This window comes from Lissotriton vulgaris, chromosome 11 (genome assembly GCF_964263255.1).
Source record: "Lissotriton vulgaris chromosome 11, aLisVul1.2, whole genome shotgun sequence".
NCBI lineage: Eukaryota > Metazoa > Chordata > Amphibia > Caudata > Salamandridae > Lissotriton > Lissotriton vulgaris.
Window position 1 is genome coordinate 469,819,568 of NC_141699.1, and position 16,734 is coordinate 469,836,301.

General features: G+C 46.2%; 1 protein-coding gene across 1 annotated transcript in view; it reads right to left on the reverse strand.

Moving 5' to 3' along the window:
- Positions 1-16,734, reverse strand: part of DOCK5 (dedicator of cytokinesis 5) — a 581,227-nt gene that overhangs the window by 235,141 nt on the left and 329,352 nt on the right. The window contains exons 26-27 of the mRNA XM_086942489.1: positions 8,808-8,866; positions 7,543-7,697 (exon numbers count right to left, since the gene is read on the reverse strand). Coding sequence (XP_086798615.1) covers positions 7,543-7,697; positions 8,808-8,866 — 214 coding nt within the window. The remainder of the gene's footprint in view (positions 1-7,542; positions 7,698-8,807; positions 8,867-16,734) is intronic.

The window sequence follows — 16,734 nt, forward strand, 5'->3', positions numbered from 1 at the left end:
CAGTATCTTCGTGCCCAATCAGGAGCCACAAGAATGACTTGGGCCCGGTCACGCCAAATCTTCTTCAGCACTCTGGGCAGAAGTGGTATAGGCGGAAAGGTGTACAACATACCGCAGCTCTACTCGCGATGAAAAGCGTAGCCGATCGAGTGCCGCCTTGGAAATTCCAAAGCGCAAAATTGATGACATTGCACGTTCTTTTCGGTGGCGAATCGATCTAACCAAGGCTCTCCCCACTGCAGAAAGAGACCTTGTGCCACGTCCGAGTTCAGACGCCATTCGTAATCCATCATGCACCGACGGCTGAGTTCCTCCACCCTGGTGTTCAGAGAACCTGCCAGGGGTTGAACCACCAAGGTAAAGCCTTGATGTTCCAGACATGTCCAGAGGCGCAGAGCCTTCTGACATAGGGTCCAGGACCCCACCCTGCCCTGTTTGTTGCAATACCACATGGCGGTGGTGTTGTCCATGAACACCTGCACTACACTTCCCCGAACAGAGGGAAGGAATGCTTTCAGTGCAAGCCGGATTGCCCGAAGCTCCAAAAGGTTGATATGGAGCCAGGACTACGCCAAAGACCAGAGGCCTCTGATGTCCACCTCTTCCAAGTGGCCTCCCCATCCCAGGAGTCACCACTGTGTGCTCCGGTTGGGGAAGAGAGAGGGATCTGCCATTGACCCAATCGCGATTCGTGAGCCAAAACTGCATGTGTCGTGCAGTGCCCTCCAAGATCCGGACGTGATCAGACAGGTTGCCATGATGCTGTGCCCACTGGAACTTCAGTTCCCACTGCAGAGCCCACATATGCCATCTGGCATGTTGCACTAACAGGATGCAAGAGGCCATTAGGCCGAGGAGATGGAGGGTCATCCTGTCCGAAACCCGGGATAGAGGCTGAAATATCGGAATCATAGCCTGAATATTACGGACTCGCTGCTGGGGGATAAACCCAAAACTGTGTTGAATCCAGAACCGCTCCGATGAAGGGGAGCTTCTAAGAGGAACTGAGGTGTGACTTTGACACATTGATGGAGAACCCTAGCAAATGCAGGAGGTCGGCAGTGATCTGAAGGTGGGTGACGACTGTCTGGGGCGAGCCTGCTTTCAACAACCAGTCGTCGAGGTAGGGGAAGATTGACACCCCTGACCTGCACAGGTGAGCCGGGACCATCGCCATCACTTTCATGAACACCAGAGGGGCACTGGTAAGGCCGAAGGGGAGCACGGCAAACGGAAAATTCTCATGGCCTACAGTGAAGCGCAGGTAACACTGGTGGGTCGGCAGGACGGGGATGTGAAAATATGCGTCCTGCAAGTCCAACGCTACCATCCAGTCTCCAGGGTCGGGCAGCCAAGACCTGAGCCAGAGTCAACATCTTGAAATTGACGTCCCTGAGGTCCAAGATGGGGCGCAAGCCCCTTTTGTCCTTCTTGGGAACCAGAAAGTAGTGGGAATAACAACCACATCCTACTTCCGGCCCAGGAATGCACTCAATGGCCCCCTTGGCCAAGAGGGCCATAACTTCCTGCTGGAGAAGTGCAAAGTGATCCCCGACATGCGGTGGAAACAAGGTGGCATGGCCGGGGGGGGGGGGGGGGGGGGGGGGGTAGACCTGAAGGGGAGGGAGTAACCCCTCCTGACGAGTTGCAGCACCCACTTGTCGGAAGTGACAGAATGCCAATGGAGAAGGTGATGACGAATCCTGCCACCCACCGGCATGAAGTGCAACCTGAAGCTTAGGCTAGGAAGGCTTCGAGGTTGACGTCGCGGGCGAAGGTGGACTGACCCTCACGCCGGCCCGGCCAGCCACCTTGGCGGCCTACACGCCCACGGGCACACGGAGTTTGGTTCTGCGCAGGTTTTTGGCTGAAAGAGCGGGCTGGGGCGCCTCTGCCATGGCCACGTAAGGAATGAAAAGAAGACGTGACCGGACGCGAGGTGGAAAGGCCCAAGGACTTGGCCGTAGCCCAAGAGTCCTTAAAACGCTCCAGTGCAGTGTCGGCCTTATCACCAAACAGGCGAGTGCCGTCAAAGGGCATGTCCATGAGCGAGCTCTGGACTTCCAGGGAGAACCCGGTGGACCGCAACCAGGCGTGGCGACAAAGCGCCACGGTCTTGGATATAGCGCTACCGAGGGAGTCCACGGTGTCCAAGTCACAACGAATGGCGAACCTAGCCGCTTCCTTCCCCACAGCCACAGCCTGAGACAGCACAGTCTGGACCTCCTCCGGGCACTGAGGCAACACCTCAGCAATGGTATCCCACACCGTGTGGGAATAGCGTCCCAAAAGGCACGCGGTGTTCACCGACCGCAGCCCTAAGCTGGCCGAAGAGAACAACCGCTTGCCAAACTGTTCCAACTTCTTAGAGTCCTTATCCGGCGGAGACGCCTGGCAATGTTTTAATCCACAAGAGCGCCTGTGGTTGGCCGCGACCAAGTGCCCAACAAGACTTCAGTGAGGGCATTGTTAAAGGGCAGCAGTGGCTCCGAAGAAGTGAACGCCGACTGGAGCACCTCCGTAAGGAGATTAGTCTTAAGGGTCACCGTGGGGAGATCGAAGTCAAGGACCTCAGCTGTCCGACGGAGCACCACCGTATACGAGGCACCTTCCTCCATAGTGGGCGGGGGAGAGACAAACCCTGGATCAGAGGAGACGTCAAGGCGCCGGCCTCCTCCAAGTCATCCACCCAGTCCTGCTCAGAATCACACTGACGAGCAAGAGGGTCCTCGGACCCCACCCAATCGTCCTCCACCACCGGCGCAGTTGGGACAGGCATCTGCGGCGGGGCAGGGAAGAAACGGCGCCAAGAACGGCACTGGCTGGGCCGAGCCGGCGCTGTGTCCCAATTCAGATCCCAGGCAGGGACAAAACCGTCCGGGAACCGGGGCAGAGGCAGAACAAGCGGTATCCACTGCGGCGGCGCCGGCGGAGCAGAGGGCAGCGCCGGAGCCAGCAGTAGGGGACCTCGCGGTGCCATGGCCGGAGCCAGCGGCGCAGGATCCTGCGGCGCCAGGGCCGAAGCGACAGGCGGCGCCAGGGCTGGATCCACCGAGGAGTCAACAGAGCAGCAGGATCCCGACACGGGACCATGGGGCCCGAAGGCATACCGGCGGGAGCCTGAGGCCTAAACAGGCGGTCCATGGCAGCATGGAATTCTTGCATTTGTGTGGGAGTCGCCGACGGACCCGGGTAAGGCGGGTAGGCCGCAGGACTCCCAGGCTCCGAAGGAGCCGCAGGGGTGGAGCCCCTGTCCCCCTCGTCCACATCGGAGGACCGACGGGGAGACGTCAGAGAGCGAAAACGCTTCTTTGACTTCCTTTTTGTGTCGTCTCTTACCCGAATCCGAGGGTGAGGACTTGGATCCCGAGGAGCGGTGATGACGGCTCTGCGAGCGGTCATGGGAACGACTCCTGGACCTCGAAACGTGCCAACCTTCAAGCAACATCCGGTGCCGCTCCCTCAAGGCCTTCAGGGCCATAGCCCTATAGTCCAGACAGTACCGGGAGTCATGGTCGCACTCCTGGCAGTAGAGACAGACGTCGTGAGGGTCCGCCACCGACATATTGCGACGGCAGGTCCCGCAAAATGACTGAGGTACATGCTCTACCCAGAGCTGTGCTTACTGGCGCGGAAAAGAACTGACGTCAGCGAGCATGGGTGGCACCTAAGGAGTCTCAGTGACGTCATCTTGGCGCATACGTCAGTGACGGACGCGGAGCCGCACAACGCCACCCACTGACGCGCAGGGGTATTGCTAGCGAAACTTTCCAGATCTAGTCTGATGCCTGGAGATATTCTAAGGTAAGGAATCTATGACTAACGTGTCTCTTTCAGATCGTATCATACTGACACATGGGAAGGGGAAAAGCAATTCTGATGAAAGTGGGGTAGTATTGAAATTTCCCTGACAAAGTGGGTAGAACATCTGCTTTTTACTATTATGCATGTATTTATACATAAATGAGTGATAGGAAAGGACAAATGGAGCCCTTTATATATGAGGAAGGGGACATATCGACCTTCACAGACTCTTCAAATCTGGTTTATGATGGTTGGTTCAAGTCAAGTCAAGTCAGGGACATTTGTATCGTGCACAAATCACATCCGAAGAGTCTCATGGCGCTTGCAGACGGCTCTGAAAGGAGGGTCGGGGTGGTTTAATTTCCAATAAGCCAGGTCTTCAGCTTCTTACGAAAGCGGCTGTGCTCAAGGATAATGCGAAGATGAAGAGGCATTTTATTCCATGTGGCGGGGGCTAGAAAGGAAAAAGCTTGACCGTCATTTCTAGAGGTATGTATTGTAAGAGGGGTCAGCAAGGACTTCAGAATTTGGTAAAGTTCTTTAGATCTCAGTTCTCTACGAGGCTGATACCATCTTAGCTTTTGAGTCCAGTATTTCAGACCATTTCCATGCATGTGCTTGTGAACCAGGTACAGAGTTTTAAAAAGGATTTGCTTTCTTACTGGAAGCCAGTGAAGGCTTTTTAGACAAGGGGCAGAGGAAGATCTTCGCGGAAGGTTGAGAACCAAGCGGGCTACAGTGTTCTGAAGAACCTGGATCCTATTCAGATGGTTTTCGTTTATTGAATGTAGCAGCGCGTTCCCGTAATCCTTTCTGTTTATGATTAATCCTTGCACTAGGGGTTTCCGGGCCTCGACGGGGATCCACTTAAAAACCTTCCTCAAGCTATGCATTATTCCAAAACAGGTGCCCACGATATGGTTGATTTGGTTTTTCATGGATAATTGATTATCCATATAAAAACCCAGGTTCCGGACTGATTCCTTAGGCGTTGGACAAATACCTAAATTGGATGGCCACCAGTCGTGTGTCCAGTGTTCCGCAGCTTTGCCAAAGAGCATAATCTCTGACTTGCTGCAGTTTAGCTGAAGGTGGTTTGCACTCATCCATTTCTCAACATGAGTCAAGCAGTTTTTGAAACACTGTTTTGTTCTATTTGGGTCAGGACCCAGTGTATTTAGAATCTGGGTATCATCGGCATAAGACAGAACATCAAAGCCATAGGCTCTGATCACCCTAGCCAATGGTGTCATATATACATTAAAAAGCGTTGGGCTCAGAATAGAGCCCTGCGGCACACCCATCTTGACAGGTCTCTCACATGCAATGTTGTTGTCAATCTGAACAGCTGTTACACAGTCAGATAGGTAACTGGTTAACCATTTTAGGGCATTTCCTCTGACACCAATCTCCTAAAGCCGTTGTATTAGAATGCGATGGGAGATGGTGTCAAAAGCAGCAGACAGGTCGAGCACGACGAGGATGACTGATTGATGTTTATCTAGAGCCAGTCTGATATTATTGGCAACCTCGACCAATGCTGTCTCCGTGCTGTGTGATGCCCTAAAGCCAGATTGCGAAGAATCTAGAAGACCATGGCTTTCAAGGTGGTCCAAGAGCTGTTTATTGACAAGAGATTCGAGCATTTTCCGAAAGTATGGGAGTAACGAGATGGGCCGGTAATTTAAAAGGATATTAGGATCGGCCGTGGGTTTGTTTAAGATTGGTTTGACTCTAGCTACTTTCCATATTGTGGGGAAGTCTGCTTCCGAGAGTGACTTGTTAAAGAGACTGGTCAGACCCTCCACCAATACCGGGGCAAGCATAGGAATAAATTTGGGGGAGATAGGGTCAGTAGGGGAACCAGACTTTATTTTCAGCCCAACTGAAATGATCTACTTGCTGTTGCATTTCACAAAATCGTTCAAGATATGTGGTGGGTCAGATGGCGAGTTTGGCAGAACTTCAAGATGGTGCTGTTTTGAGAAGGCGGAAAAGAATGATGAATAGCTGTGACTTTTTCCTCAAAGAATTTAGAGAGAGCGTCAGTCCACTCTTGAGAGATAGGTATTACTGACTGATTACTGGAGGTGGTAAATTCCTTCAGAATTTGGCAAAGTTCTTTAGAGGAGTTTTCTGCTTTGTTTATTTGTTCTATAAGGAATGCTTTTTTTGTCGCCTTTATATCGCTCATATAACTGGAATGCAGTATTTTATATGCTTTACGGTCAGCCTGATCTTTGGCTTTTTCGCCACTTTTTCTCTGCGGTTCTACATAAAGATTTTGTCGTTTTTAATTGCTCTGTAAACAGGGGGCAGTTCTGATCTTACGCTTGAATATACTCAGAGGGGCGATTTTGTCCAGTGCTGTCTCTATGGCACTGTCAAGAAGTTGTGCTGCTATACTTGCACTTATTGTAGGAGTTACTAAGTCGAGATGGAAGTGTTTTAAAAAAAGAGATAATGTGATTTTACGCCATGGCCTACGTAATGTAACTTCGCTTGCCAAGACCGCTTTGGCTGTTGAAATGGGAATAGTAAATTATAGTAAATAGTGATCTGTCCAAAGTAATGGAATGGGAGGCTCCACCGTTAGGTCGAGAGAGTTGGAAAAGAGGAGGTTCAGCGGTGGGGAATCACTTGGAGTACACAATATGAATTTATAGGTTAATACGAACCCAAAAAAGGTTTTTTCTAACCTCAGGGCTCCGAGTGCCATACACAACTCAAGCTCTGCTTTCACTCCCTATGATGTCTCCATCATGGAAACCACCCCGGAGTTGATACATTCTACAATTCAGTGTGTTGTCTCTCCAATGAGTAGTTGAAATATTATTCTTATTTTAGATGTTACTATGATATAACTCTACGATATTAGGACACAAGAGTATGCCACTTAGTAGATTGTTTGCCTGTAATCAGTAGTGTAGTATCTTGAGAAGAGTTAGCAAAGCAATCTATAAATGTTAGCAGATTACCCAATCCCCCTGTCTAATTCTATAGCAATACAAAGCAGTTACCTAGGTAGACAAGGGATCGCTGAAAGTCTATGGAAGGAGTGATGAATTATGCAATATACGAAGGGCTTAGGAACTTTGGCTAATCATCATGCCGATATTCTGGGAAACTGTCTTTAAGCACTGACAATTTTCAGTGGAGTAACTGGGGTAGAGCAGCATCTAGATATGCCTTACCTCACAAAGGCCCTCCGCACTCGTGGTGGAGGCCTGAAAGTTGAGGGGGAGTCTCAACACTCGGGATGCCCAGAGTGAGATTTCCCACAACTGTTGGGCTTCCGCCTCGAGTGCGGAGACCCTTTGTGAATCAGGCCCATAGTTTTGTAGTTTGCCAGCAACTTCTGACTATGCAACCACAAGCCATATTTGTCCCAATCAAAGCAAGACCTGAGAAGGGAAGGTAAAGCTAGAGGCCCATAATACTGTGCTTTTTATGTTACATGACTTCATTTAGCACATAAACCTAACCATGCACGTCTCTGTACTGTACCACATTTAAGGTCTAAACACTTACTAAATAACCTTTAATCTCTAGAAGTGTACTTTTTCCCTATTCTCATCTATGTAAATTCAAAGAACATCTCCCTATCATTGAGAGGTCCTCAGAGAAACAAATATAGCTTCAGCTTCTGCTTTCTCCACTTTCCATTATCTAGCTTTCTGGCATGTCACCCTTCTCTGGATCAACACAGTTAACCATTGTGGATTTACCAGTCCTCACCATATGGAAGTTGTGGTTACCGCTGAAGTTAAACTCGTACTGCATCATGTCGAAGAAGATGGGAATGGTGGCTTTACGCAGCTCTGGTTCAGGAACCAAGGTTACCTCTAGAATGGGACCAACCATAGCAGGAATAAACTTGATTTTGTGAGGGCCTGAAACAAGAGAGAGAGGAGTCTCCATCATTCTACGTTGATAGAGTTGTTGTTCCAACTGGAAGATACTTGAGTGGAGGTACTGGTAATTAACTTTAAAATACATAAACAGATTTTAGGCACGCTGAATGAAGCCACAGAATAGGTGTGTCAAAGTTGCAGCTTCTTTCACATGCAGCAACACACAAATGAAAATTGGGCTCTTTTGAAGGCAACATACCACTTGCGACTTTCTATTTAGTCTTCTTTATCCTCGGTCAGTGTCAAAGGCTGACAACATAGCATTCACATTGTACTATAACAGCATACCATAACATGGCATACAACACATTACTATAATCTAACATACCACAACCGTTTCAAAGGCCATCCACATTTTACATAGGTAAATGGAGTAATCATGATTTAGAATTTTGGGAATATCCCTTGACTAAATCTATTAGCTTTGCCACTGCTAGCTTTAAGTATTGAATGGGCATTATTGTTTCTTTCTACCAGTGGCGGTTGGTGAATTAAAAAAAACAGTGGGGCGCAAATACATTAAAAGAAACATACATACATAATGACATTACATTAAAAATTACAAGGAAGAAAAATATAAGTTTTCCTTACCTTCTCCTGCAGCACGACCTTGATGCTCTCCGGTCCTTGGTTTGTCTCCTCCGAGCGCGAGGCGACGTCTGTGCCTGCTCTCCAACTCAGCTGTCTAAGACACCTGGGCTGAAGAGTCTGAATTGCGCATGTCAGTTTGGCCGTAGCAAGGTAGCCGGCTAAACCTACATGAGCAATTCACACTGAAGGGGCCACTCCACTTGGCAGCAATGATGTGATAGCCCCGCCCCCACAGTCAGTTCGGAAGAGTTAAAAATAAAATGGTAATAAAATAGTTTATTACCATATTATTTTCCACTCTTTCTGCAGGAGTGTGTGAGTTTTTTTTTGGGGGGAGAGGGGTGTGACACGCCTCTGCTCCTATGGAGGAACCGCACCTGCTTTCTACTAATCCATGGCACTCCAACTCCCAGAATAAACTTTCCAAGGACATGCCCAAGAAAGGATAATGTGTTGAACATGCAATACAATCACAAGCGATCTTTGTATATTACTCACCTAGATTAAACCACATATCTCTGATCTTGAAGCCAATCTGTTTCCTCATATCTTCGTACCTAAAAATACAAATATATTTATTTAATAGCAGAAGAAGTGACTGATGGTTTATATGTTTTTGCTATTTGTGCCTTCACAGGTGTTCATGTTCAATGTGGAGGAAACCTTCAATTTTCTATATAAAAATATACATTTTATGTACAAGACTTTCCACCATTAAACAGGAAGTGTGGCTCACAGTGAATCTTTCTGCTCTGTGTTCCATTTTCTTTTCTTTTACATGTATTTTACGTTTACCTTATGCTTACCCTCTGAAAGGAGAAATCATAAAAATGAATGAGCTAAGCATTCTGGGTCGTCTGCTGATCACAAGTTTTGAATCCCAGCAGTGATAACTCAGCATGTCATCCTTTTGATGTTGCTAATCAAAGAACTATTGACTTACGTAACAAATATCTATCATTTAAGCATCAAAAGCTCTAATTTGTGTATGCCCTATTACACTACATTTTACTAAAGAATCCTCCCTCTTGTGTGTTTTACAATCTATTCCGACAGGCAGCCTTGTGTATCATTTTAGTGTATACGTGCACAGACATGTCACTTTACTCTTCATGATAAATATATGTTTAAAACAAACTTCAGCAATACACTTAAAAACATAGTTAAACTACATTTATGGTTACCAATAAAAAATGGAAAACCAGTATAATTTGCAACTTATGGTTGGCTATGCTATCCATTACTCATGCTTCGTGCACCTGCCAGAAATTTCGCACACCAAATGCAATGCTCATTTCAGTGAATTTCTAGATTTTTGTCAAGATTTACTCAAGAAAAGGTCTCATTGTTGTGGATCTACAGGAGATTCAGTAACCAAAGGGTGACATGGTGCCGTGGCTTTTAAGGATAAGGAGGTTGGGGCGACATGAATGCAAATACTGGCATTCTAACCATTCCAAGATGGTGGAGAGTCCTGGTGTAAGGGTCACACCAAGGCAAAGTTGTAACCAGGTGCCCTGGGGGGTCACACTAGGCAGAGCAGTACTGAAGAATTTTATTCTGAAGCAGTAGTCACCTGGCAACTGTTGGCGAGCAGACTTGCTCCATTTCGCACCCAGCTTCCCTCACATTTGCAACTTTGTTATTTTCTCATGTTCCTGTGGGTAGCTTTGCTAGACAGGAATCATTATACTGCTGCTACTTACCTCTCTCTCTTCAACATTCAGCTCCTTCAGGCCTAGACTCTCTGGATTCAGCCTGTTGGCAAAACCGTCCAATAACCTCCAGGTGGTGAGTGGAATAAATGAATTTATATAGAACATGTGGCATGTTCATTTTCAAGTACTCGGGCTAGGGTAGGAGCTATAGTCAGGAAAGTTTGACAGGCCAAAAGATGGATTCAACCGGTAGTGCAGAGCATGAACAGAAAACACTTAGAGAGAATTTATAGCTGCTAATAGTGAAAGAGGCATGTTGTTGGATAAATTAAATAAGCCACAATGTAAGACCGCTCCGACACAACCTGCAACAATACGTTCTCTCATTTGGTAATTTTCTTTCTCCCACCTCACAAAATAGTGATTGCTGTTTTTCTGATGCTCAACTTCTGGTTTCCAGTGCTCCTGGAATATAACTGGCACCTCCTGAAAAGTATGAGGGCGATCCAAAGCAATCCGTAGTCTTTTTAGCAAAAAGTAAATTGCATTTCATTCAAATGCCACTATAGTTTACCAAAGGAGTGGCAAAAGTCTCATTTAATTTGTCCTATTTGACAAAAGATGCTTTAAATTGGGCTACGGCATTGATACTAAAGAATGGTTCATGTTTATCGAATTATGTGAAGTTTATAACTCAGTTTCTGGGGGTCATTGACAGGTAAAAGACTAAACAATAGGCCGATTTAGGTTTATAATCGTCAGGACAAGGTTCTCAAACTTTTATTATGTAGTTTCAACAATATTTATGTGTGCCTTAATAGACAGAAAATATAGATGATGCATCATGGTCTAAGAGAAGACCTTAAACTTGCTGAATCTGAATTAGTGAACAGACCCACATCTACTGCTACTCTTATTGATCTCGTTTTACAAGCTGATGAAAAGATAGTTCATTGCAGAAAAGAAAGAAAACAAGGAAATCGAAGTTGCAATGTATTATCCTCTTCCTCAGCCACTACTTGTTCTCCACCACCTCCAGTTAATGCTGTTTCAATGAAAAAGCCACTTTGACCTTGCTTTTTTCAAGTCGACAAATCCACCAAAAAGATGATTGTGAACCCAGTATCCCTACGTTCACGCAATGTGAAAGCTAAGGGACCACCATAATTCCATCTGGTGTAGCTTTTCCTCCTCCTTAACGGGATGTGACAGAAAAGAGAACACGCGGCGCACTATGGATTGCCCCACATGGAAGGATGACACCAGTTTTGAAAGAAAGGATGCACAAGTCAGCCACCAGCTTACCAGGGAAGAAGGTAGTGTAAAGAGGCTGGACTAACAATGTCTGCCGCTTGCTGACTTAAAGTGATCAGTAAGAGAAACACAGGCTTAAGAGCTGGAAGTCTCAGCAAACCACTATAAAGAGGCTTGAATGGAACAAATATCAAGAATGCCAGAACTAATATCAGTTCCTTCTTTGGCAGAGGTGAACGTGGGAACGTCCTGTTAAGAAAAGCATCACAAAGGGTAATTTGAATATAGAGAGCTGCTCAAGCTAATGAATTAAAGCCAAAGGGACTAAAAAACAATGCCACAGCGAAACATTGTAGGGCCAAATGCGGCATGAATGAAAGGATGTCAGACAACTCACATTTGTGGAGAGTCAACCTGCTTCTCCACGGCAGGTGATGAAATAAAACCAAGAGCCCAACTAAACAGATTTCACAGAAGGTCACCGAGCAGCCAAAACAACATTCAATGCCTGTGACGGCAGATCGGATCACATCTTATTTGGTTCTCCTCACATGGAGGTGTTGATTGTGCAGGTTCGGGTGCAACACCTTGTCCTGCTGTTGGAACAGCCTTGGAAGCTAAAGCAGCAAGCATATGCTGAGGATTGGTAGCTCTGAATACCAGATCTTCCTAACCTAATCTGGGGCAACCAGAATCACCTGTGCACAGTCTGCCTGACTTTCTTCAGGAAACACAGGATCATCAGCAAGGATTCAAATAAATGAAGGGGCACAGAATATTAATGAAGGAGAAAGGTGTCTCCTGGTGAACTCTGAGGAAGAAACCCTACAGCACAAAAGGTGGTAGACAATGTTTTCAGAAGATAGCAAAAATATCCACTCATGGTATGACCCACTGAAAGAAAAAATGTTGCAGCACCTATGGGTGCAGTAACCATTCATGATCTACAAGACAACACTTACTGAGCGTTGTCCACCCTTCTGTTAAGGGACCCTACCAGGTCACCCACTATCAAGGAGAAATCAATAAGATCCAGCCACTGTCATAGTCCCTTGACCAACAGACGAATAGCATGGACCTCTACTATGCCTCGCCTGTGCACTTGCTTTGTCCTGTCCCTGATGGAAGTCAGAACTGACTTGAAGGCAGGGCAGATGGTCCGCAGCTCAATAAGATTTATATGCTGGTACAGAGGTCAGAGGACTCTGACCTTCACCTCATCCAGGTTACTGCCCAAACCTGTAGTGGGCACATCCTTCAGCACAGATGTCTCCAGAGGAAGAGGAGAGAAGGGCCAGCCACACCCCAGGCTGGCATCTGACTTCCACCTCTGAAGTCATGGTCTTTGGAGACTTAATTACTGTCTGCAAGGCGTCATCCATGCTGGGGCCACTGTAAGCAAAGGTTCTATTGAAAATCGCCATGTCCCAGTGAAAAGGGGCACCAGAACGATGCAAGATGCCAGGAGACTGAGTAGTCTCAGAATAATCAAGATCTGCACAGTAGCTCTCACATTAAACATTGGGATCATAGGCCAACCATCCTGGACTCTCTTGGCAGGAGAAACGCCTCCATAGAAGTTGTATCCAGTATGGCCCAATAAAGAGAAGCTTCTGAAAAGGTAACAAATGGGTCTTGGTCTCATTGACAGAAAATCCACCGTCACCTACAGGTAGTCCCACGACCAGCTGAACCAAGTCTGCCTTCATTAGCCATTCATCAAAGTACAAGCATAGATGTATCTACACCCTGCAAAAAGATGGGCCACTAGCACTGACATGACCTTCGTAAAGACCTTAGTGAATGATGTCAGGCTGAAAGGTAAGATGGTGATTTGAAAGTGGTGTGCCTCCACTGGCAAGCAGAGATACTTTTTGTGGGACTGCAGGATGGGCACATGAAAGTATGTGTCCTGAGGGCGAGGTCTGACCACACATCAAGTGGCCACCTAATCGCAGCACTTCGAAAGAGCACTTGCTGCAGATTTGCAGTTCCTCCCCGCCCTTGAGATTGGGGTTGCATCACTAACACGGGTGTCAGCAGCTGCTGCGGTCAATCCTCAGGCTGTGTGTGGCCAATCCAAGAGTGCAGCTTGTGGGCCTGGAGTACCCGGTAGTGGTGGCTGCAACTGTTGCTCGAGTGTGAAGAGCGCGCAGTGCGGGTGGGGGATATGTGACTGTAGCTAAATAGCATCCCCCCTCCCCACAACCCCCCTTTTGTTTTTTTCTCGCTCAGTATTAAATGCCAGATGCTCTCCTGTAATGGGAGGCAGGTCCCACAAGGAGGCCTGATTAACTGCTTTTGAGAGAATTAGCCACGCACAGCAATGGGAGACTTATTTGTCTCCCTCTTTGGTTTGCCTGTAGCCCTATTCGGAGGTCGACAAGTCAGCCAAGCTTCAATTACCATACGATAAGCACACTAAAATAGAGCACAAAGTGAAAGGACTGTGAAGAGGAGGTAGGGCACTACGATACAGAGAAACCTTGCTGGTGCTTGTGAGCTCTGGCAAAGCAATTGATAAGTGAGTCTGGTGAAGTTGGATATAATATGGGGACTGACATTGTGGCAAAATATTTGGGCAAACCTGCACAAAGTTGATCAGAAGTAAGGTAAGCTGTCGTTTGAAAAGCACAGAAGCGCCAGAGATCAAACAAGTGAATTGGCCTTTGTTATGGCTAGCATACAGCTGGGGCGGCTAAACATCTGCTCTGAAATCTAAAGGAAAGCCTAAAAACAATTGATGAGAAACTGGACATGGTTATAAACAGGCTTGATCACAAGACTGAGTACCTGACCAGACAAAATGCATGCCTGGATGGTAGGGAAGATCGGTGTCAGATCTGGAAGACAACAGTTCCAATCATGTAAACAAGCTACTGGTGAAACACTGTTGGCAGTGACAGACAAAAACAAAGACTTGGAGATGCTAACCTAATGCAACAACATAATATTTCTAAGTGTGGTGGAGTCGACGCATATGGCTAAACCTGAAATTGTCCTAGAAAATATACTATTCAAGTTGTTTGGACAAGACCATTTCACTGCCGTGTTTGTGGTCAAGCATGCTCACTGCTTGCCTGTCCGTAGCTTGTTCTCGGTGAGACCCAACTCCCAGTCATCACCCACATACCCATTTACCTTGAAACGGATGCTATGCTGGGGCCTGCAAAAGAAAGAGGACCGATGCAGTATTAGAGAACCGACAATGACATCTACACAGATTTCATCATTATGGTGCAAGATAATAGGCGTAAAATTCTGAACACCAAATAACTTTCGCTCGCTAGAAGCATTCAATACTCCACACAATCCCCAGTAAAGCAACATGTCGAAGCTGGGAGAAAGCAGAGGTGTTTTATGAACCATAAAGCTGCAATGAAATTTGCTAACCAATGTCGGTATTGGAGCCGTTGCGACCCCAAAAGACTTGACTTCAGACGACAGGGACAAAACATGATCAAACTTTAACAAATGAAGTAGAGTGATCTCTTTGACCGACTGCAAATGTAAAACTACTTGACAGTATCCTACATTAAAGGTGGCAGGTTAAAGATGATCATATATATATAGTATGGAGCTCTGCATGTTAGCATGCCGGGCAAGACAATTCAGGAAGATACACGTATAATCTCCCATGTGGGAGTTGCGGCATTCTGCACCCACTTGTGTGTAACATAAGGAGTTGTCAAATTTATCTTCAATATGGGTGTGTTAGATCAGGTATATTAATTGATTTCCTGGTTATCAAATTGGTTCGGACACTGAAAGTCGGGGACCTCCATGTGGGTACGGTTTGGTGGGTTGGAAAGGGAAGGCACAAAAGGCGGTGAAGTGCTGTTTTTCTGCCATTGACAGGATACATTGTTTAATAACACGGACACTAAGACATTCTGATCCATGCCTACATGCAATTGGGCTCTTTGACATAAACAATGGGAGTAACACATCACTTTTGTGATGACACAGCAAACGGTAACAAGGGCACATACACATAAGTCTACTGATGCTACTTTATGGAACATTAAAAGTTTGAATAATCCTACAAAATAGAACAGTACAGGCATTATTGGACAGGTATGACATTTCCTTTGCACTGCTACAAGAAACGAACCAGTGGGATAATGACTCTTGTCGGCTCTCCAACAAATAGGACGATAAGTGCTACTTTGCATCCTATATATCCTATTCTCTGGGCTGGCCGTTTGATGTGAAGATGTATGGAGATATGTGGAGTATAAACATCAATGGGCACTTAGGGATCTTGGAGGTAGATTCCCTATAACAATTATTAATGTATATGTGTCCAATACAGGAATTCTTGGTGAATTTTTTTAAATCGCATATATATGCCAACAAAATATGGACCACAATATTATATGTGGTGGGAATTTCATATTTGTCCTAGACTCTCAGAAGGACAAATCCTGATAGACAACCTACCCCTCTATAGATATTCTGGGAGTGCTGAGATATGACATGGAAATGTCAGACTTGCGAGACATGTGACGTGAGATGTAAGCAGAGAAGTTGGCCTATTTATAGTATTATATAGTGCACAACTCATCTTCCAGGATATATTCTTGGCTGTGTGTCCCCCACAGTAGATAGTTGCACAGGAGTATCTTCTTCGTGCACTATCAGAGCATTCACTGGTGATGCTGCAGCTCACATCTCCATGAGGTGTGGAGTATGGGGTCTCCTGGAAATTTCCGCCCCTTGACTTGGAGAAGACTGTATTTAGAGCAGAGTTATCCTGTTCAATTAGAGAATATTTTGCAATGAATGTAGACTTGGTGAACACACATTCCACTGTATAGGAAGCGTTTATACACATGCCACAAGGGGTCTACATAACCAAATGGGATACCATCCTGCAGGCAATACACTCACAATTGTGCAAATAGGAGAAAAAGTTCAAATTATTAGAGGCTGCATCCAATTTAAAAAACATACACCTTGCTGTGGAGGCCAAAATACACCTAACCCTATTGGCATTTCTGAAACGCAAAAGACTTGAAAGTACGTTTTCTGGGGAAGGAGGTGAGGGCCAGCCAATACGGCAAAGGGGAGAGCCTGAGCAGAACATGGCATGACTACTTAAAGACCACACAAAAACATCATCATCCCACGTATGAGAGATGGGAACGGGGTACTTCACCTAACTACTAATGAAATATGTTCACAGAGTATTATTCAAACATATACACTTCCGAAAAGCACTCTGATAAAACACATATCTGCATAGCTAGATTATAACACCATAGCCTGGCTGAAACATGATGGACTACCACAAAATAAACGTCTGACTACGAGTATGTCTAATGGAAGATGAGGCATATCAACTTTAGGACTGGAATGAGATCAGTGTCAGATGTCAAAGCTAGAATCGGGCCTTTTAGAATTCTGATTATGAGACCTTTCACTGAAAGGGAGGCATCCAGCCAGCGAAGAGCCTTGTTCTTATTTTTAGGTCGAGCATTCGGGACCTCTTGTATATATATATATATATA